This window comes from Octopus bimaculoides, chromosome 5 (assembly GCF_046866305.1).
Source record: "Octopus bimaculoides isolate indiv1 chromosome 5, ASM4686630v1, whole genome shotgun sequence".
In the NCBI taxonomy this organism is placed as follows: domain Eukaryota; kingdom Metazoa; phylum Mollusca; class Cephalopoda; order Octopoda; family Octopodidae; genus Octopus; species Octopus bimaculoides.
In genome coordinates, this window is record NC_142932.1 from 74,548,473 (window position 1) to 74,572,628 (window position 24,156).

At 36.4% G+C, this 24,156-nt stretch overlaps 1 protein-coding gene across 4 annotated transcripts in view; it reads left to right on the plus strand.

The window, feature by feature from the left end:
- Positions 1–20,342, plus strand: part of LOC106878884 (DDB1- and CUL4-associated factor 8) — a 102,856-nt gene extending 82,514 nt beyond the window's left edge. For all 4 annotated transcript variants that reach the window (XM_089352414.1, XM_089352415.1, XM_089352413.1 and 1 more), the window contains 9 exons: positions 1,382–1,489; positions 2,385–2,412; positions 3,630–3,674; positions 4,516–4,573; positions 6,366–6,473; positions 11,841–11,971; positions 14,940–15,059; positions 18,007–18,108; positions 18,901–20,342. In XM_089352414.1, coding sequence (XP_089208540.1) covers positions 1,382–1,489; positions 2,385–2,412; positions 3,630–3,674; positions 4,516–4,573; positions 6,366–6,473; positions 11,841–11,971; positions 14,940–15,059; positions 18,007–18,108; positions 18,901–18,996 — 796 coding nt within the window. In that variant the 3' untranslated portion in view covers positions 18,997–20,342. The remainder of the gene's footprint in view (positions 1–1,381; positions 1,490–2,384; positions 2,413–3,629; positions 3,675–4,515; positions 4,574–6,365; positions 6,474–11,840; positions 11,972–14,939; positions 15,060–18,006; positions 18,109–18,900) is intronic.
- The last annotated feature ends 3,814 nt before the right edge of the window (positions 20,343–24,156 follow it).

Sequence of the window (24,156 nt, forward strand, 5' to 3'; positions counted from 1 at the left end):
CGATGATGGGAGAGGGTGGAAAGGAGAAGGTGAGTAGGAGTGAAGAGAGGAAGTAGGTGCCAGAGCAAGAAAGGAGAGAGGAGGAGGGTTAGATGAAGAGGGGAGGAGAGTTGAGCCCATGCGGCGCAAAGGAACGAAGAGAGAAGATTAATCTCTGCTCACGGTGAAGACGGGAGTCTGGATGGCCCCTGTGCAAGGACAATCCAAACACAGACAGGTGTTCTAAAGAGTAACCAGTAGAGCGGAAATGGCGCGAGACTGGTGTGCCGTTGCCGAGTCAGATGTGTCAGAGGTGTTCCATGAACTGGTCAGCCAAGCAGCGTCCCATTTGACTGATGTATAGAGAAGGACAGAGAGCAGGCGATGCAGTAGACGACGTTGCTAAAAGTACAGGTGAAGGAGTCAGTGATATGATAGGGTTGATGATGGGTACCTGTGGGAAGGGTAGTGTTGGAGAGGTAAGGGCAAGTGCAACAGCATGGGTGCTGCACTATTTATTTATGTCATGCTTCGTATTAAAAAATAAGCTATAAATGTGGTCCAATCCATGTGTTTGTTATTCTGTGGTTTTCTCTAACTTTTAATTATGTGTGTGTTTGTGTGTCTGTTTGCTTCCTACTATCACTTGAGAACTGATGTTGGTATGTTTACGTCTATGTAATTTAGCAGTTTAGCAAAAGAGATTGATAGAATAAGTACTAGGCTTACAAAAAATAAGTCTTGGGGTCAATTTCTTTGACTAAAAGCCCTTTAAGGTGGTGTTCCAGTGTGGTCGCAGTTGAATGACTGAAACAAGTAAAAGAATAAAATTGCTCACATTCTAAGCTCCTTCCCACTTTTGTTCAGGTTTGTAATAAATAGCTTCTACCTTAATCTTTCCAAATCTTCCATCTTGGTGGTATAAAACAGGTAGAACAATTAAGCTTCAACAGATATAAGTATATATGTACAATTTATTGAAATGTTTATTTTACAACTCGAGTTTCATGCCACTGCAATTTTCTGGCATGAAGTTGAATGTATTGAGCACTCCTTTCTCATTTATTTGATACAATTTGGTATGTGTGTGTGTGTGTGTGTGTGTGTGTGTGTGTACCATGTAAAAAGCACTCAATCTACTCTGTGGGGTAGTTGGTATTAGGAGGAGCATTCAGCCATAAAAGCCATGCCAAAACAGACAGTAGCCTGGGATAGTCTTCTACCTGGGCGGTTCCTGTCAAACTGTCCAACCCATTCCAGCATGGAAGGCAGATGTTAAACGATGATGATGATGATATGCATGACTGTATACTGAGTATATACATATATACTTTGTGTGTGTAATTATGCTTCGAAATTTTTTCATTTACCATTAAACTAATGACTATTTATTTATTTACAGGTTAGTTACGGTGAAAGAATATGATAAGAAAGTGCCTCTTTATTCCATCCACTCTAACCCTGTTAATTCTTTTGAGTTCTGTGTTGGCGGTAAAGACTACTATCTCAGGTAATTCTAATATGGCAACATTATTCTCTGTTAGACAAAACATTATCTTTATGTTCACCTGTTCACTGACTCCCTCCATGATATATCCTTATATATTATAGTTGAAATGTAGATGAAATATAAAGTACCATATTTTCCAGCATACAAGTCAAATTTTTCAGACCAAAATTTATGGCCAAAAAGGTTTGGTCAACTTAAACCTACACGACTTTGGAGGAACAAAACTTCCTTGTGAAATGCAGCAGGATTTGGAAAGGTTGCGGCAATTTTTGAATGTTTACACTATGCATTATGTCGACTTGTATGCCAGAAAATACAGTATATTATAGTTGAAATACTTCAGCTATGACTTGTAATAAAGTAGACTATATAGTCATTTTTATTTCTTCAGCATTTCTTCAGTGAACATCAGTGCAATGGTCAACTAAATGACCACTTAGATTGCTACTGTGTACAGATGACACTGAAATATCACCCTAATTGTTTTTTCTTAGGCCAAGTTCTTTCCCTCCAATGAAATCATCTTTAGTGTGGTGTTTAGTTAAATATTCTTAGATTGTTCAGTATGTGAGATAGGTTGCATATGTTGACCACACTACAAATATTTTATTAATCTGCATTGATATATTTAGAAATATACATTCAATAAATTAATGGATCGATATTCAGTGAACATAATCTTTTATACACAGTTTGCTAGATAATGTAATGAAAGTAGTGCAAGCAAAAGTACAGGAGTTTGAGTTAAAGACAAAGTTAATAGTCTAAAAAAATATTTAGAACTAATATAAAATATTTGTAAGATATTTTGTTTATTGGTTTGTAACAATGTGATTTACTATTATATTTCTGCTAGTTTCTTTTATTCTAATTGTTCTTTTAAATTTGATTTTAGGATTTATGACAAACGGAAGATAGCTGATGTAAGTAATTAAAAAAAATTTTTTTCCTTTTTTGTTTTGGTAATGATAGCAACCATTTTGTTGTTTTAATGAAGGGAAAATTCTTGTAATGAAAATTTGGATCTCATTTGGAGAATATTTAGTTGCAAAGGCAAGTTTGTTTTTTGACATTAACACTTAAATCCAAGCCTGATTCTGTTAGCTTTTGTAGTTGCATCTTGACAATTGATGGAGTTATTTACTACACCATTTTGGTTGTGGAATGTAAAGCTATTAAAAATGGCCTTGGCAAAAGACCCAGAGGCTTAGTTCCAATTTTTAGGTGATTGGGAGAATTTCAGTAGGTGACTTCTTTCAGCTGTTGGAGGCTATGTTCACCTGCCCATTTGAATTTAGTGACAGGATTCAAACTTTGGTTGTGTGAGAAATGCAGAAAGATATGTCTAAGACATCCCTGAGATACTTAATTAGATGTCTCAGAAGGGTCATTTGCTGCCAGGATTATTCAGCAGAGAAGTTGCGAAGTTGCAGTTTGTTAGCTAACTCCAAGAGGTTCGGGGTGAAGTGTGTTGTGTGGTAGTTGTGTGAGATGAATTGACTTTATTAAGATGGGGGCAGATGCAGTGATGGCAAGATAAAGGTTAATTTCATTTGGAGTGTCAGTGTGGTCACTTTAGAGATAGAAGCAGGTAATGAAGTTAACTGGTGCAGACTGTTCAGAATAGCAAAATAATTTGAGTTCTGCCTCAGCAAGTGTTGAAGTGAAGAGACTTGTGTATATTGAAGTCACTGAAATCGAGGACTTGAGAGAAAAGTGAGATGGATGTCCTCGATGCAGGATGAGAAATAGCTGCCATGAGTGGAAGAGATGGCAGAAAACAGTAAAAGAACAGGCAAAGTGAGAGACATTAAACCAGAGTAACTGCAAAGGTTTGCAGTTACTCTGGTTTGTGTGTATGAGAGGTGAGTGATTCCTACTTATCTGCAGACTTGTCACTTTTTAGAATAAAGTTGAAAGATAGTATAACCTGGACAGTAGAGAAGGACTAGAGAGAGAGAGAGTGTGTGTGTGTGTGTGTGTGAAAGGAATGCGTGATTTGCATGTTTATTTGTGTTGAGAAGGGAGATTAATTTGTTAGAGTAATTCTTGGTGTTTTGGTATCACTTAGCTGCCAAAGTTGTTCTGAGAAAAGGTTTATTTATTAGAGTTTAACAATTATCACCTTTATCTTTTGTAGTCTGTCAATGATGGAGTTCTAAAAAAGTTTTGTCCTCAGCATTTAGTAAGTAAATAATTATTTCTTTGTATTTATTGTCTCTTGTACTATATAATATCTTTGTTGATTTGAATTCCTGACTTGAATTTGAGAGAGAGAGAGAATGGCGTCCATCCTTTTAATCCAATGTCTCTCAAACTCTTTTTAACTATTGCCCCTGTTCCACCTTTTTCGTTTTACTAACACTCTTTCGACCCACCTCTTGCTGTGATTCAACAAAATTAGCCCTTTAGCATCCAGCTTACTCTGTCAAATGTAATGCTTATTGTTTTGAATTAACTGTGCATTATCTTGTTGCTTAGAGATTTCAGTGATGTGATTGCTTATTTTTTAAAATATCATAGGCTATGTGTGAGAGGTCAGATATGGTCAATTTAAATGCTAAAAGTGAAATACACTCTAAAAAGTTGCTGTTGATAGGTTGATTGCCATTAAGGAACTACTTACTTACACGGAAATCACTTCATCAATATAATATGGGATGGCAAAACATTTTGACCAGTAATATTACCACATGATTTAATGGACTGGCTGAATCATTGGCATGCCAGGCAAAATGCTTAACAGCATTTCATGCATTTTATATTCTGAGTTCAAATTCCACCAAAGTTGACTTTGCTTTTCATCCCTTCAGAGATTGATTAAATAAGTACCAGTTGAACCCTGGAGTCTATTTGTATCATAGAATTGCGGTAAATAAACTATGTGTATTTGAGTAAAATTATTTATTGTTCACCATTGACAAAAAAATTTGTTTTCTTCTTGAGATTTGGTCTATTCTTTGTAAATGTCCTAAGTTATGTCATAAAGTTTTATATGAAAAATGTTTTGTTTTATTTGTTTACAGATTGACAGTAGCATAAAAGCCAATGCTACATGTGCCTGTTATAATTACAATGGAACTGGTAAATATTATTATTGTTATTATTATTATTGTTATTGGTCTGCAAATCTGAATCCTAATTCCACCTTTGCCTTTCATCCTTTCAAGGTCAATAAAATAATTACCACTTGACCACTGGAGTTGATGTAATTGGCTTCCCCATCTCTCAAAATTTGTGCCAAATTGAGAAGGAATTATTATTATTATAATAAAGGCGGCAAGTTGGTAGAATCGTTAGCATGCCAGGCAAAATGTTCAGTGGCATTTCGTCCATCTTTACGTTCTGAGTTCAAAATCCACTAAGGTTGACTTTACCTTTCATCCTTTTGGGGTCAATAAATTAAGTACTAGTCTATATAATTGACTAGACTCCTCCCACCAAATTTCAGGCCTTGTGTCTTTAGTAGAAAGGATTATCATCGTTAATATAAAGGTGGTGAGCTGGCAGAATCATTATCACACCAAGCAAAATGCTTAGTGACATTTCATCCATCTTATCATTCTGAGTTCAAATGCCGCCAAGGTCACCTTTGCCTTTCACCCTTTTGGGATTAATAAATTAGGTACCAGTTGAGCACTGGGATCAAAGTAATCCCTAACCCCCAAATTTCAGACCTTGTGCCTATAGTAGAAAGGATTATTCTAAAGGCGATGAGCTGGCAGAATTATTAGTATGCTAGGCAAAATGCTTAGCAGAATCTCATCTGTCTTTATGTTCTGAGTTCAAATGGTGCTGAGGTTGACTTTGCTTTTCATCCTTTTGGGGTCAATAGATAAAATAAGTACCAGTTGAGCATTAGGATCAATTAATTTGATTAGTCCCACTCTCAAAATTTCAAGGCTATGCAATTAAGAAGTTCTCTTCTTAACTACACAACTTCAGGTTCAGTTCCACTAAGTGACACCTTGGGAAAATGTTTTCTATTATAGCCTTAGGCCTAACAATCTAATACTGGCTGCTGAGGAAATTTCATAGATGGAAACTAAAAGCAGCCTGTCACATGTATTTGTCTCTCTTTGTCCTGATATTATATGAGTGTTGTGTCACCATCATATAAACAAGTTTCATTCATTTCCAATCTCTCCTGAAAAAACAAGCCTGACAATTGGTGGAATATTACCTTGCATAGAAACAGGTGAAGGTTGTTGACAGGAATGGCACTCGGCTTTAGAAAAATTTACCTCAATGAAATTCCGTCCGACCCATACATTATGATCATGATGGTGTGTTTGTGTGTGAATATTTACAATCTGTGGTGAGCTATGCTACGTATGGTGTTATCTTTGATTGGGCTGCAACTGGTGACATTTGTTCATGTTTCCTGTCAACAAAGTGTACTCCAACTCTGCACTTGCAAATTTTTCTGTAGTTAAAAATCCTTACTCGCAAACACAAGTATGAGTTGGTGACTGAACAAGCATCTAGTCTTCAAAATCCTGCCTCCTGTACCTTAATGTACTTTGCTAGTATGGAAATTAATCAAACAAATGAACAGAACAGATGACTTTGTTTATATCTCTTCTACATAGTGACATTTCTTTCTTATTAACTAAGCTATAATTTACTGTAATTCTCTGTCATAAGAGTTATGTTTTTATTAAAGGAAACAACTCTAATAATATTCATCTACCATGTTCCAAACATTCTTATAAACATGCTAATTTATAGATCTATCTAACCTAGGGCCAGTAAAAGGTTAAGAGAAGCTTGGTGTAATGTATGATAATATAGTTTAAGATAAGACACACTTGTGATGTTTGATAGTTTGTAATATGGGTAATGATGATGTTTATGTTGTTTGTTCTATTTACAGAGGTTCTTGGTACGTACAATGATGAAGACATTTATTTGTTCAATAACCTAGATTCTGATGGAGCAGACTACATTCATCATTATAAAGGCCATCGCAATAATGCTACAGGTAAGAGTCTTTATTCATGCACGCACACATACACACACACATGCATACATATGCCTGTGTATATGTACAGTCTTGTTTATTTTGCTTTACAAAAACTGTACACAAGTTGACCCTCACTAATCCTGGATTTAGTCCAACAGCTGCAGTGGTTTGACATAGTGATTGGAATCTTGCACCCAGCGCTCTGTGTGGTTCATATCAGCCACAGATCAGTTAATGTACTGAAGCTTCTATAGAGGTACAAGTATTTTTTTAAAATATTTTTTTTGATATTTTTGCCAGCACCATGCCCATGCTGGTGACATGTTTGTGCTGGTGACGTGCTGGTGACATGCCTGTGCTGGCGCCACATTAAAAGCATACAGCTGTAGAAAACGAGCCAAATCAGTCTGGAACCTGGTGCAGCTCTGGTCAAACTGTCCAACCCATACGCAGTCATTAAAGGAGGAGGAGGATTTTACCTTTAACCTTTTTAATACCAGTCTTCCTGAGACTGCCCTTGGTTCTATGATAGAAATTTCCTATATTAAGCTGATCTAAATATAAACCAACTATCACAATTTCATGTTAATTTATGTTCAAAACGTCAGTTTAATAATTAGTTATTTCATTAAATTCTTAGTTATTTTGAAAATGAATTAAAACAGAGACAGTGCCGGTGGCACGTAAAAGCACCCACTACACTCTCGGAGTGGTTGGTGTTAGGAAGGGCATCCAGCTGTAGAAACTCTGCCAAATCAGATTGGAGCCTGGTGTAGCCATCTGGTTCGCCAGTACTCAGTCAAATCGTCCAACCCATGCTAGCATGGAAAGCGGACGTTAAATGATGATGATGATGACAGTGTATTTCAGCAGAAATAAGGAAACAAAAGGATTAAACATTGTATGACACTCAGTCTACATGTTATGTAACTCACCTAAGACTGCTCCATGGTTTTTATGATACAAATTTCCTGTTTTTAAAGTGATCTAAATTAAACCATCAGAATTTCAAGTTAATTTATGTTCTAAACACCAGCTTAATAATGGTTTCAAATTTTGGCACAATGTTAGCAAGTTCAAGGGATGGGGCAAGTCAGTTACATCGACTCCGGTGTTCAACTAGTGCTTATTTTATCAACCCTGAAAGGATGAAAGGCAAAGTTGGCCATGGTAGAATTTGAACTCAGATCACAAAGACAGATAGAATGCCATTAAGCATTTTACCTGGCATGCTAGCAATTCTGCCCACTTACCACCAGCTTAATAATGACAGCTATTTTATTAAATTCTTCATTTTTACCAAAATTCATTGAAACCATTTTTTACCAAAAATAATTGAAACAAATGTGTTACCATATTTCAACAGAAATATGGTAACAAAAGGGTTAAATATACTTCCTGACCAGCTGATAGTGGAAGTTTTAGTAACTCAACAAAACAATAAATGTGTTACTTTAACTCTGCTTCATTAGATACTAATAATGAAAAATGATATTTAGAGAGCAGTACATGAGTGTACCGCAGGATGATTATTTCAGTTATTACAGCTGCTATGCATTTTGTTTGTCTTTACATTCAGAGTGTAAATGCTGCCATGGTTGACTTTGCCTTTCATCCTTTTTGGGTCGATGTAATTGACTAGCCTCCTTCCTGCAAAATTGTTCCAATGGTAGAAAGAATTGTTGTAATAGAAGTTGGTGAGCTGACTGAACCATTGGCACTCCAGACAAAATGCTTAGTGGCATTTCGTGTCTTTATGTTCTGAGTTCAAATACAACCAAGGTTAACTTTGTCTTTCATCTCTTTTGGGGGTCAATAAAAGAAGTATCAATTGAGTACTGGGGTTGATGTAATCAACTTGTTGCTGCTCCCAAAATTTCAGGCCTTGTGCCTTGTACAGAAAGGATTATTGTTATTATTATTGCAGTGAGCTGGCAGACTTGTTAGCATGCTGGGTAAAATGTGTAGTGGCATTTTGACCATCTTTATGTTTTGGGTTCAAGTGCCACCAGGGTCAACTTTGACATTCATCCTTTTGGGGTTGATAAAATAAGTACTAGTCGAACACTGTGGTTGATGTGATCAACTTACCTCCTCCCCCGAAATTGCTGGCCTTGTGTCAAAATTTGAAATCATCATCATCATCATTATTATTATTATTATTAGGTGTGGCTGTGTAGTAAGTAGCTTGCTTACGAACTACATGGTTTCAGGTTCAGTCCCACTGCATGGCACCTTGGGCAAGTGTCTTCTACTATAGCCTCAGCCGACCAAAGCCTTGTGAGTGGATTTGGTAGACGGAAACTGAAAGAAGCCTGTCGTATATATATATGTGTGTGTCTGTGTTTGTCCCCCCAACATCGCTTGACAACCGATGCTGGTGTGCTTACGTCCCCGTAACTTAGCTGTTCGGCAAAAAAGGCCGATAGAATAAGTACTAGGCTTACAAAGAATAAGTCCTGGGCTCGATTTGCTTGACTTAAGGTGGTGCTCTACCATGGCCACACTCAACTGATTAATACAAGTAAAAGATTATCATTATTATTGTTATTTAGCTTATAAGCAAAGATTTTCTGTATAAATACTTATCTTTTGAACATACAGACTACAGTTTCGATCTGAAAGTGTATGTCATCCCAGATAATCTAATTATCTAGTAGTTTGTTAACGATGATGTTTATTGTTTAATCAATAAATGTTTGAACAGTTATTGATTTATTGTGTTAGATTCTACACATAACAGTAACTTTCAATGCACTTCTGTCTAATTTGTTCATTGATCTCTCTGGTATCTCAATATCGTAATAAAGAAGTAATTAGTCATCTATGCGTGTCATTGTTATCATCATCGTTACCATTCCTTTAACATTTACATCTCCATTCTTGCATGGGTCACATGGAATCTGTTGAGAGAGATTTCCAATGGTTGGATGCTGGAGTTGCCAGTCAATCCCCACTTATTTCCAAGTAATATTTCCCCTGTGCTTGGACACACTTTCACAAAACATTAGAAATGAATAGTATCGTTATGTATAGCAGTGACAATTGGCTAAAGCTATTGCAAGATCAAAGCAAAGAGGTATGTACAGACATACACACACACGCACTCTCACACACACACACATGACTTGCTGATCAATGATGATCTGGCTCCTCATCCATTGAGTGAGGAAATTGGAGGAAGTGTTAAGGAAGGGCATCAGTGATAGAAGTAAAAAGCACCCAGTATGCCACACTCTAAAGTGATTAGTATTAAGAAGGGCATCCAGATCTAGAAACTATGCCAGAACAGACAATGGTACCTGGGGCAGATCCTAGCTGTACCACATCCTGTCCAACCTTTCAGCTGATGCTAGCATGGAAAACAAACATTAAATGATGAAGATGATGATCTTCATTTAAGGCTGAAACATGAAATATCAATTTCTTCTATGAGTTTTAGTGGCAAAACTATTCTACTATGCACCAGCACTGACAGGGTCAACAAGTACCCTGCAAGACAAAATCCCCTGCAGCTGGGAGGGTGGAGTAGTAGTGAGGTGGCTTTGTACCAGTTGATAGGAGATTAGAGGTATAGATGAACAGGGATAGGTGTCTTGCTGTAGACTAGATACATGAATACTCCAGTTGAAAAAAGAAAGGAGGGTGAGTTAGAGAGCAAGATAAAGAGAGCAATAATAAGAGATAGTGGCAACGATGTGTTGGGACATGCCCTCAAGGAATATTAGTTGGGTGCGAAGGATGGAGGGCAACGTCATCATTTAATGTCTATTTTCCATGCTAGCATGGGTTGCACAATTTCACAGGAGCTGGCTAGCTGGAGAGCTGTCCAGGCTCTAATTGTCTGTTTTGGCATGGTTTTCACTCAACTGGACACCTTTCCTAATACCAACTTCTTTACTGAATGTGTTGGGCGCTTTTTATGTACTGGGGCTTGTGATAGGTATGTGAAGACATTGAAGGTGATAGCAGATAAGTGAGGTGTTAATGTCGGAGAACAGCACACGGGAGAAAAGGCAAAGAAAAAAGGTGATTTGTGGAGATAGTAGGCAGAGAAGATAATGGAAAATGGAAGTGGTTCAGGGTAGGGAAGAAGGTAACTGAGAAAGCACGAGGATGTAGTATGTGCCTATTCCGCTCTCAGGTTATAGAAAAGTGATGGGTGTTAGGGGATGAAAGGTGCAGGGAAAAGGTTGGTGGGACTGAGAGGATGCAGGTGGTCATGGGGCAAAGCCCCTCAGAGACAAGCATTAACCAAGGTGGTTTTGGATATCAATTCCACTGTAGTGGACGGGTCTTCTTGAGTACAGCAAGGTGCCAGATATCTTGGTCCTTTGTCATCTTTGTAAGGCTCAGTGTCCTGAGATCAACCTTCAGTACTTCATCCCATGTCTTCTTATGTCTCTCTTTTCCACGAGCTCCATCCACTTCAAGTGATTGGCATTTCTTTATACAACTGTTCACATTCATACAAACCACGTGACCAAACCAACACAGTCTTCTCTCTTGCACACTGCATCTAATTCCTCTTATGCCCAACTTTTCTCTCACTAGTGCTCTGTCGCACATGGACACTGACACTGCACAACGAATATGATGACATAAGGAGACAAACAGAACTATTTCCTTTCTCTTTGTAATGTTTTTTTTTTTTTTTCTGATATAAAAAATGAAGGTAAAAGAAATGAAATGAAATAACAATCATAGAACTTAGTGATAACAATAATTTAAATACAAGAATCAGGGAACCATCATCATTTATTGTCTATCTTCTCAAGCTGCTATGGGTTGGACAGTTTAATAAGAATGAAGTGTTAATTAATCTTTTAAGATGATTATTATGTTTGTTAAAAAGGAAAACTGCACAGATACAGGTATGGCTGTGTGGTAAGAAGCTTGCTTCCCAACCACATGGTTCCGAGTTCAGCCCCACTGCATGACACCTTGGACAAGTGTCTTCTACTATAGCTTCGGGCTGACCAAAGCCTTGTGAGTGGATTTGGCAGATGGAAACTGAAAGAAGCTTGTTGTGTGTGTGTGTCTGTTTGTCTGTATTTGTCCCCCACCACCACCACCACTTGACAATCAATGATGGTGTGTTAACATCCTTGTAACTTAGAAGTTCAGCAAAAGTATCAATAGAATAAGTACCAGGCTTTAAAAAAAAATTACTGAAGTCAATTCATTACATGGCCACAGTCTGAAGACTGAAACAAATAAAAGATAAATATATTTCTATCAAACCACACGATTGCTGTATTTCTTTAGTAAGACAGAAATAGCCATTGTTGGTATTTCTAAGAGGAAATTTTTTTTTTATGACTTTAAAATCTGAATATTTGCCATGTGATTTCCTGATTTTGTTTTGTTTTTTCATCTTTGCAGTGAAAGGGGTCAATTTCTATGGTCCTAAAAGTGAATACATTGTAAGCGGTAGTGATTGTGGACATATTTTCCTTTGGGATAAACAGACTGAATCTGTTGTTCAATTTATGAAAGGAGATGATGGCGGTGTGGTAAGTTTCTTTCTACAGTTTTTAAAACCAGTGTTGGAGGACTTGTTCGGTTTTTAGTTGAGGGTGAGAGAGAAAACCTGCTTGTTTCTGAAAGTAACCGAGACTGCTGTTGATTGAGGATCAGTCAATTATTATTATTGGTTCTGAATCAGTTGAATGTGTTGAGATCAATTGGGACTGCAGCCATGCTGGGGTACTGCCTTAAAGAATTTTTAGTCAAATGAATCAGCCCCAGTACTTAAATTTCCTGATAGGCCTGTGTATATATATTAATATATCTATATATATATATATAAAACTGAGAATGTGTGTGTCTGTCTGTCTGTCTGTATGTGTGCATCGCTAAAACTCAAGAACTAAGCAACTGATTTCATTAAAATTTTACACATGCATTACTTAGGATCCATGCAATGTCATGGGCCAAAAAAAAATTTCGACTTCGTACCTAATGTGAACCTGGAGCAATCTCTTATTTCATACACTATTTCAATTTTACGTGTCAAAAGCGAAACAATAACATCTCTATTGTAAAGGGAGATACTTTCAATTTTAATATTTCAATATTAATACTGAAACTATCATCTCACATATATACATGCATACATATATATATCATCATCATATATAAGATTCTGGTGAATATGGTACTTAAGTTTAGGCACCAGAATTTAGTATGGTATTATCCATACAGTTTCAAAATAAGGTGATTAAAATCAAATTAAGTAACAAGGATATCCAAAGTTAATGCAGTATGATCATTTCATGCGACTCTATTGCTCCATTATATGGAGTTGCATGAAACAATCGTACTGCATTAACTTTGGATATCCTTGTTGCTTATTTTGATTATGTACATCTATATATACATATATATATACACACATATGTATCATCATCATCGTTTAACGTCCGCTTTCCATGCTAGCATGGGTTGGACGATTTGACTGAGGACTGGTGAAACCAGATGGCTACACCAGGCTCCAATCTGATTTGGCTGAGTTTCTACAGCTGGATGCCCTTCATATATATATATATATATATATATATATATATATACACATGTATATATATATATACATGTATATCTATATACATATGTATATATATATATATATACATATATACACACATATATACGACGGGCTTCTTTCAGTTTATGTCTACCAAATCCACTCACAAGGCTTTGGTTGGCCCGAGGCTATAGTAGAAGACACTTGCCCTAGGTGCCATGCAGTGGGACTGAACCCGGAACCATGTGGTTGGTAAGCAAGGTACTTACCAGACAGCCACTCATGCATATACATACGTATATGTATTATATGTATATATTTATATTTATATATGTATTTTTGCTGTTTACATCCCCATAGCTTAGCCGATTCTGGGGTTGATTTCTTTGACTAAAGGTGGTGCTCCAGCATGGCCGCAGTCACATGACCAAATCCAGCAAAACAATAAAAAACTATGCCATTTCAATCCCGAGCAATGCCAGGTATCTCTGCTAGTGTGTATGTATGTATGTATGTATGTATGTATGTATATATATATATATATATATATATATATATATATATATAAATATATATATATCTTTTTCATTTTCATCTTCTTGCTTGTTTCAGTACTTACACTGTGGCCATTCTGGGACACCATCTTGAAGAACTTTTAGCCAAATGAATCAATCCTAGCATTTATTATTTTTAGGCCTGGTACTTTTTCTATTGGTCTCTTTTGCCAAACTGCTAAGTTGCAGAAATGTAAACACACCAGCACTAGTTATCAAGGAGTGGTGGAGGACAAAAGCATACACGCATATGTATGTGTGTGTGTGTGTATGCGTGTGAGCAGATTCTTCCAGTTTCCATCTACCAAATCCATTCACAAGGCTTTGGTTGACCCAAGGCTATAGTAGAAGGCACTTGCTCAAAGTGCCATGCAGTGGGACTGAACCCAGAACCATGTGGTTGGGAAGCAAGCTTCTTATCACATGGCCACAATTATTGTTATTTTTTTTTTTATTGTTAACTGAGTTGGGCATAAGAGGAATTTGATGCAGTATGCAAGAAAAAGACTGTGCTGGTTTGGTCTTGTGGTGTGTATGAATGTGAAGTGTTGCATAAAGAAGTGCCAATCAACAAAGAAGAATGAGAATTGCTGGTCATTGCGTCAGGCATCCAGAGGAACCAGTGAGTCAACTGGTCTTATTGGCAGTCAGTTGAAGGAAGAATCAACAGGGAAGAAAATGTCTAACCTATGTGGATAACTTACTTCAGGACAGTTGAATGGCGAATGTTGATGAATTACGGACATGCATAGGGGACTGTGATGGACAGCAGGTTTGTGTGAAATCATTGGAGCTTCTGGGAGGATGGTCAAACTCAAACTAACTGTATTATTGATTCTAAATCAATGATAAAGATGATATAGCTATTGTCTTGGTCAGTTGTATATATCTTACCAGTAGAACAATGTTTATTGACTTGGTCAATTGAAGCTGTAGTGATTTTAGGTGCAGGCATGGCTGCACGGTAAGAAGCTTGCTTCCTAACCATGTGTGTGGCACCTTGGGAAAGTGTTGTCCACTATAGCCTTAGGCCGACCAAAGTCTTGTTTGGTAGACAGAAACTGAGAGAAGCATGTTGTATATATATGTGTGTTTGTTCCCCACCACTGGTTGACAACTGGTGTTGGTGTGTTTACATCCCCATAATTTGGCAGTTTTGGCAAAAGAGATCAATAGGATAAGTACCAGGTTTTTTAAGAAAAAGGTATTGGGTTTGATTCATTTGACTAAAAATTCTTCAAGGCAGTGCCCCAGTATGGCTGCAGTCTAATGACTGAAACAAGTAAAAAGATAAAAGATAGTGAGTATTATTGAATTCCATTGAGGTTGTAACAGATCAATAGGTAAACGAAAAGAAATGTAGATCATAGTTTCAAGGGTTTTGTTATCCTCTTGTCTTTGTAGATTAATGTGTTGGAGCCTCACCCCTTTGCCCCATTTTTGGCAACCAGTGGCCTGGACAGTGATGTGAAAATATGGGCTCCAACTGCTGAAGAACCAACTAAACTAAAAGGATTGAAGAAGGTAAACTGTACTCAATTTGTTGAGACCAAAATTATTAGAATTCATTGCTTATAACTGTCTATTTGTTTCTCTCTCTCTTTCTCTCTCTCTCTCTCTCTCTCTCTCTCTCTCAATGACATAGTGTAGATGGAGCCACATGGTGTGATGGGTACAAAATTTCTTAAGAAAAAAATAAAGTAATAAATAAATAAAAAAAAAGCATGCCTTCACTACAAATCTTGCTTTGCCCCAGCTTCTGGTACTCCATACTATACCACTGCTTTCTCTCTCCTCCCTCTCCTCCTCTTCCTCCTACTACTACAGTAGCTTCTATTCCTCTGATGTAGCTGACTGTATTCAAACTGTCCAAGCATATACAATACACATATTCCTCACTGATTTTGAGTCCTATCTCACTGTGTGATACCTTGAGACAAGTGTCTTATGCTGTAGTCTGAGGCCAATCTAATTCTTTGTGAGTGGAATTGCTAGACAGAAAATGTATACAAATTTGTTATCGTGTGTATGTGTGTGCATGCATGTTGATATTTCATGACTTTGCTTGTCACCATATGAGCAGAGTAATGATGCTGTGATGTTTGCATCCCTTGTTGACATTAAACCAGTTCTGTGCTTTCAAAGACCAGTGGAATAAAATAAATAGCCCTTGGTGAAATTGATTGGGATTGGTGACGGGACAAGCATCTGGCCTTAAAACACTGCAATTGAATAATGTTTCTTCAGCTCATGGTAGGACAGATATGAAAGGAACAAACACTAGCTGTATTCATTATCTTCTGATTTGTCCAATGTATAGAATATTCTCAGTTATTGCAACACTTACATCATCATCATCATCAGTTTAACATCCATTTTTCTATACTTTAGTGGGTTGGCAGATGGAATTTTGTTGAGGCATATTTTCTATGCTGGATGCCCTTCCTGTTGCCAACCCTCACCTGTTTCCAGGCAAGGTAATATTTTCCTATGACCAGACACAGAAGATTGGAAACAAAGGACACTGCTTGCATGATGGTGAAACTTGTTTACAGCAATCACACAATGTCAAGGCAAGGAAACAGTAACACACACATGCATGCGTGCTCTCTCTCTCTCTCTCACACACACACACACACACACACACACACACACACACACACACACACACACACTAGGCTTCTAGGCTTTCAGTTTCTGTCTGTTGAATCCACCCATAAGGCTTTGGTTGGGCCAGGGTTAAAGCAAAAGACATTTTCCCAGGGTGACATGCAGCAGTACTGAACCTGAAACCATGTAGTTAGGAAGCAAGCTTCTTACACACACACTTGTACCTATTAATTTTCTATTTATCTTTTACTGTTTTTTTTTTCTAACCATCCAAACCAGTTCTTCATTCTTTCATTAAGTAAACTCCCATATAATCATCATCATTTAACATCCATTTTCCATGCTGGTATTGGTTGGATGGTTTGGTAGGAGCTGGCCAGCTGAAGAGTTGCTTGGAGTCCATTCTGTTTTGGCTTGGTTTCTACTGTTGGATGCCCTTCCTAACATCAACTACTTTACAGAGTGTACTGGATGCTTTTACACAGCACAGGGTACTTTTATATAGCACAGGCACGGGTGCTTTTATGCAGCACAGGCATGGGTGCTTTGTATGTGGTACCAGCGCCCATATTATCATCATCATCATCATCATCATCATCATCAGGTGGGGAGCTACACCAGGTTTGATTTGGCATAGTTTCTACAGCTGGATGCCCTTCCTAATGCGAACCACTCTAAGAGTGTAGTGGGTGCTTTTTACGTGCCACTTGCACAGGTGCCAGTTATGAAAGACTGACATCGGCCATGACTATGATCTCACTTGACTTGACATGTCTTCTCAAGCACAATATATTGCCAAAGGTCCCTGTCACTTGTCACTGCCTCCATGGGGCCCAAAGTTTGAAGGATGCTGTTTACCTGCCTCCAACACAAGTGCCAGGTATGCAACACTGGCACCAGTCACAACTATGATTTCGCTTGGCTTGACAGGTCTTCTCAAACAGGATATTGCCCAATATTTGAAAGGTGCTTATTATGTCCCAGCAGCACAAGTGCCGATTACACAACACTGGCATTGGCCACAACTGTGAATTCAATTGGCTTGATGGGTCTTCTCAAGCACATCATATCGCCAAAGATCTTGATCACTTGTCACTATTTAGTATCATCATCGTTTAACGTCCACTTTCCATGCTAGCATGGGTTGGACGATTTGACTGAGGATTGGCAAGCCAGAAGGCTGCATCAGGCTCCAATCTGATCTGGCAGAGTTTCTACAGCTGGATGCCCTTCCTAACGCCAACCATTCCGAGAGTGTAGTGGGTGCTTTTACGCGCCACTGTGCGAGGGCCAGTCACACTACTGGCAACGGCCACGCTCAAAAAGGTGTTTTTTACATGCCACCTGCACAGGAGTCAGTCCAGCGGCACTGGCAACGACCTCGTTCAAATGATTTTCTAACATGCCACCAGCACAAGTGCTAGAAGGCAACGCTGGTAACGATTACGCTCAAATGGTGCTATATACGGGCCACTAGCACAGAAGCCAGACAGCTGCTCTGGCAATGAACACGCTCGGATAGTGCCGTTAGTGCTCCACTGGCACAGGTGTCAGTCATCGAGTATGGTTCAATTACGATTTCACTTGCCCCAACAGGTCTTCGCAAGCAGAGTTCAATGTCCAATGAAGGAGAGGTTGGCATGGGTGCCAGTCGTCGGATTCGGTTTGATTTCGATTTCAGATTTCAAATTCCAAATTCCAAATTAATATATTACTGAAAATTGATTTGAAGCTATACCTTTCAGATGCACACAGAACAATATCAATATTTCTTTCTAAATTATATCTTTTTATCTTGTAGCCATCACTCCTGCAGTTCATTCCCTGTCATGTTGTTGTCTCATATCTGTATCTGTTGTAGATAATGAAAATGAACCACAAGCAAAGAGAGAAAGAAAGAGCTCAAGAACCAGAAATTGATAACCACATGTTGTTGTTTTTAATGAATCTCCACAGCAGAAGAGTAAGTCAATACGGCCATCTACTAATTAGATTCAATTTTGTTGTTGTTGTTGTTGTTGACACTCCGTCGCTTACGACGTCGAGGGTTCCAGTTGATCCGATCAGCGGAACAGCCTGCTCGTGAAATTAACATGCAAGTGGCTGAGCACTCCACAGACACGTGTACCCTTAACATAGTTCTCGGGGATATTCAGCGTGACACAGTGTGACAAGGCTGAACCTTTGAATTACAGGTACAACAGAAACAGGAAGAAAGAGTGAGAGAAAGTTGTGGTGGAAGAGTACAGCAGGGTTCGCCACCACCCCCAGCTGGAGCCTCGCAGAGCTTTAGGTGTTTTTGCTCAATAAACACTCACAACGCCCAGTCTGGGAATCGAAACTGCGATCCTATATCCGCGAGTCCGCTGCCCTAATCACTGGGCCATTGCGCCTCCACAGATTCAATTAATGACTTGGGTTTGTTAATAATGGTTCACTGGTGAACCCTTAATCGGTCAAGTGTTTGTTTCAGTTACTGGAATATCTCCATCAGCAATCACTTAGTCATCATGTTAATTTGTACCAAAACATTACTTGATACATCATCATTATCACCATCACCACCATCATTCTCTTTCATTATCATCATCACCATCGTGTTTGTGTATAGAGATGTGTAAGTACAAAAGTATAATGAACTGGGTTAATGGGTGTGTGGGGAAGTTGGTGTATGTATGTGTGTGTGTATATCACTAGATTGGTTTGGGTATTTGTTTTTTTTTTAAATTTTATTTGTTATTATTTATTTTTGCAGTTTCATCGTGAGGAAGATGATGGCAACTCCAGTGATGACAGTGACCTATTGTCAGATGATGAAGAACCCGAAAGAATCCAATGTACTCAGTCCTAAATGGGTTAACATACGCCCCTACCCTTGCCCCACCCTCTTCTGTTATTATTATTATTTTTATTATTATTATTATAATTTTGAAGTGGCTTATCTGCAGTTTGGTCTCTTCTTAACAATATATATAAAATCAGTGCAACATGGAACAAGGCAAGCAACTCTTTCTCTTTCTCTTCTCTTTTCATTTAGCAACCTTCATCAACTTAATTATGCAAACGAAAAGAAAAAAGAAAATAAACAACAACAACAACTGCAAATAATTGCTTGCTAAACACAACAATGTCCTTATTTTTAACTGAAATATTTTGATTAGTTCCCACAAAACAGTCTGACTTTATGTTCCTCTTCTCCCTCACTCCCCCCTTCTCCTCCTCTTCTTTCTATTGATGGAAGTTTCTTAGATGGAATTTCTATATGAACCAATCACTTCTGTTTCCTTTTGGACTATTAAAAAAAACAGAAAAAGAAAAAAAATCTTGAATATTCTGAAGTTTAAAATAACCAGTGAACTCCTTGAAAAAAGAAAAAAAAAAATACAACAAAACCTCCCAAAACAAATCACACCCTTTTTCTCTTGATTCCTACCCTTATGTAATTCTAATCACAGTATGAGATAAATGAGACCAATAAATGTATGTATGTGTTTTGCACGTGTGTGTGTCCGTGTGTGTGTGTATGAGTGTGTGTGATATTGTAGTTATGTCTCCGGTTCTGTTATTGGTTGATGCTGTTCCTTTAGAACATTGCTTGCTTTTTCATGGGAAGAGTTTACAACAAAAGAAAACACTTGCATCACAATTAAATAACATTTGGGTATGCATAGTTAAAACACTCACATACACTCATACATACACATATAAAGGACATGTTTGTATGAAATGGTGCTGATTACCAGATAATGAGACAGGAGAGGCAGTAAAACAAAAAGAAAAAAATTCCCCTATAGAGGTCAGAATCTAGTTGCTTTCATTTTTTTTTTTTTTTTTTTTTTTTTTTTTGCCATTTTGGTAATTCTTCACTCTCAGGACTTTATTATTAAAAAAAAAACTATTCCTTCAAACAGTTTTGAAGATGTTCTAAAGATAAAAAATGCCATTTTAAAACATGTCAATTAATTGTTGCTAAATGATGGATCCTGATTTTAATTTTTTTTTTTTTGTCTTGTTTAGATAATTTTTTTCCACCCACCCTTTCCCCCTTTACCAATATTATGTCTTTCATTTTTTGCAAGCAAAGCCCCAAAATATTTGATACATTTTTCAGGAGATAGTTTATCTTGGTTATACGGAAGGAGTGTTCTTTTTTTAATTGTTGTTTTCTAAAAATAAAACTTGGCACTAACTGTACAAGACTGTTTGTTTATACTTCCAAATGTGGTCATATGGTTTTAATGGGCAGTGAACATATGTTCAAACAATGCATATTACATATATATATATCCATATCACGTCCTCACTTTGTTGTTTTTTTTGTTTTTTTGTTATTGTTTTTTTGAACTATATATGTATATATATATATATATATATATATATATATATATATATATATATATATATATATATATCTTTATATATGTGGATTTTGTCCCTAATATTATATATCTTTATATATATGGATTTTGTCCCTAATATTATTATATATCTTTATATATATATATTTAATAGTTAAATGTGTGCATGTTTAAAAGATGGATATGTGTTCGATAGTCAATGTGTGTGTGTGTGGTGCATATATATATATATATTGATATATATATATATATATATCATCATCATCATCATCGTCGTTTAACATCCGCTTTCCATGCTAGCATGGGTTGGACGATTTGACTGAGGACTGGTGAAACCAGATGGCTACACCAGGTTCCAATCTGATTTGGCAGAGTTTCTACAGCTGGATGCCCTTCCTAACGCCAACCACTCAGAGAGTGTAGTGGGTGCTTTTACGTGCCACCGGCACGAAGGCCAGTCAGGCGGTACTGGCAATGGCCATGCTCAAAATGGTATATATATATTATTTTTTACTTGTTTGTCTGGGCACCACCTTGAAGAGTTTTTAATTGAATGAATTGACTGCAGTACTTATTCTATCAGTTCCTTTTGATGAACCACTAAATTACAAGGATTTAAACACATCAACCAGTTGTCAGGTGGTACTATGGGACAAACACTGACACAAAGGCACACACACATCTATGTGTGTGTATGTATGTATGTGTGACATATACATGATGAGCTTCTTTTCAGTTTCTGTCTACCAAATACACTCACAAGGCTTTGGTAGACCAAGAAGGCTATAGTAGAAGACAGTTGCTCAAGGTGCCGTGCAGTGGGACTGAACCCAGGACCACGTGGTTGGGAAACAAGCTTCTTACTACACAGCTATGCTTGCACCTTTACACACATACACACACATCATACTTATTGTGTACGTCACACCAGTTTATACTTGTTTTTAATTTAGAAACAACACAGGGATGCAACTTATAGCTGAATGCTACTTCTGCATGGGTAAATGAGGTATATGTATTTGTGTGTGTTCACAGGATTATCATCATTGTTTTAACATCCACTTTTCCATGTTTGCAAGGCTCAGTCAGATTTTGCTAAAACATATTTCCTACAACCAGATGCCTTTCCCGTCACTAACACTCGCTTGTTTGCAAACAAGGTGATATTTCTTCATAGCCAGACGTCTTCAAAGCTGGAAACACTTGGTATTGTTTGTAAGACAATGATGCTCATTTACAACTATCTCATGATGTCAAGACAAACGGATAGAAACACACACAGTCATCTAAGAATCAATAAGTCAGAAAAATAATATGTACCCATATGTTTGTCCATAAAGTGGGTATATTAATCAACATATACAGTATTATAGGTCCATTTCTGTCAATCTTACCAATCAGTTACTCTCAGTATTGAATAATCGGATATTGGATAACAACAGGGTTAAATAACACCATGTGCTCTTCAGAGATGCAAGCCATCTCTGAAAGGCACATGATGTTAATTAACCATGTTATTATCTGGTTATCTAATACCCAGTGCAAAACTGATTGGTAAAATTGGCTGAAATAGATTTATAATACTGCATACTTTGATTAATATATATATGTATATATATATATATATATATATATATATATATATTGTTTGTACTTCCGAATGTGGTCATATGGTTTTAATGGACAGTGAACATATGTTCAAACAATGCATATTATATATATATTTAATAGTTAAATATGTGCATGTTTAAAAGATGTATATGTTTGATAGTCAATGTGTGTGTGTGTGGTGAGTATATATATATATATATATATATATATATATATACAGTCAAAATAAGCAACAAGGATATCCAGAGTTAATGCAGTATGATCGTTTCATGCAACTCCATTTAATTAAGCAACGTGAACATTACATCAAATGTAAAAAGCAGAGCAATCCTCAGCTGCACAAAGATATAGAAATTTACTGAAATTACTTTTCAACAGAAGGACATATTTTTGTAACTACATTTAAACTCTCCAAGTAGAAAGGAAGAATACAAAAAAACATTTTGACTTAGCCAGACCATACAGGCTAGTAAATAATTCTAAGCAGATTTTTAACTGTCACTGATTTTTTTTTGTTTTTTTGTTTCTGATTTATGGATCATCTTATCAGACCTAGTGAATCAAAGCTTAAGGGGGCACTGGCATTTTCTTTGTAGGGAAGGGAAAGGGGTAAACAGTATAGACAGTAAACATGGATGATATAGTGACAAACTACTATAGGTGGGAGGTTTTCTCTACTAGCAGACCAGTTTACAATAAAGCAGGTGAAGTATTAACATAAGGCACCTAGGTCAAAAGTATATAAAATGAAGTTGCTATATTGTGTACAGATACAGTAAATGGTTATTCATAGTTTTCATTAATCAGAATAATGCATCAGTATTGTTTTACATATGCTAAGTTTGAAATACTTGAGACACCAATATTTGCTTAATTAATATGAATAAATAAAAGCTAATTATAAATTAATAATGAAATAAAAAAGAAATAGTGTATAATAATGAATGTAAATAATCAATTAATGATGTATGCAAAAACCATGAAGTAGTAGTAACTTAAAATGCTATGGTAAAGTACATTTAGACTTATTATATAAGGAACCATAGATAAGATGTGAAATTAAATTTTTATATATATATATATATATATATATATATATTGGACTAAAATTTTAAAATTAAACTTATATATCTAATATCATTTAAAGGACACATAAGAGATAAAATTTATTATATAACTAATGTAAAGAATTGATATATAGGATTTACATGGTTTATAATGATGGACTCGTCAAGGTTTGAGAAACTGATAAAATGAATGATTGGAATTAACATGGAATATAATGGTGAACTAAACTATTAATAGAGAACATGATAATTATGTACTAATTTAATTAGATTGCACTATCTTAAATTATCAGGAAACTTGTGTTAACTAACATGGGCTAAGTACAAAATAATAATGGAACAAGGATTAGATTTATTTAAGTCACCTATAAAATAACAATGATTATACTACAACAACAATGGAATAACATGAATCCTTTAGGGTCAGGCATCAAATAAAATTTAAAAAGGTTTAAAAACTATTAAGAAATTTCAAAACATCCTATTCATTAAAGTTAAGTAAGATACAGACTAAACTATCAGCAATAGCAAATGTGATATGGAAAAAATTTAAGTAAAACCATATATTATTGATGGATAAAGTTAACATTTTAGTTTTCACCGGAAGATTATACATTAAGGTTAGAGATCAAAAATATGCTATAAAAGTTCAATTTCAATTTAAATATGTACTAATTATAGCCTAAGATAAACATGGTATTAACTTTGGATATCCTTGTTGCTTATTTTGACTTTAATCACTTTATTTTGAAACTGTATGGATAATACCATACTTAATTCTGGTGCCTAAACTTAAGTACCATATTCACCTTGAATCTATCTATCTATCTATCTATCTATATATATATATATATATATATATATATATAGAGAGAGAGGGTGGGCTATAATAATGGGACACATTTTAAGTGCTAGTATATTGGATTATAAAAATGACACAGTACCAAATATATTTATTGCATAACTGATATACAG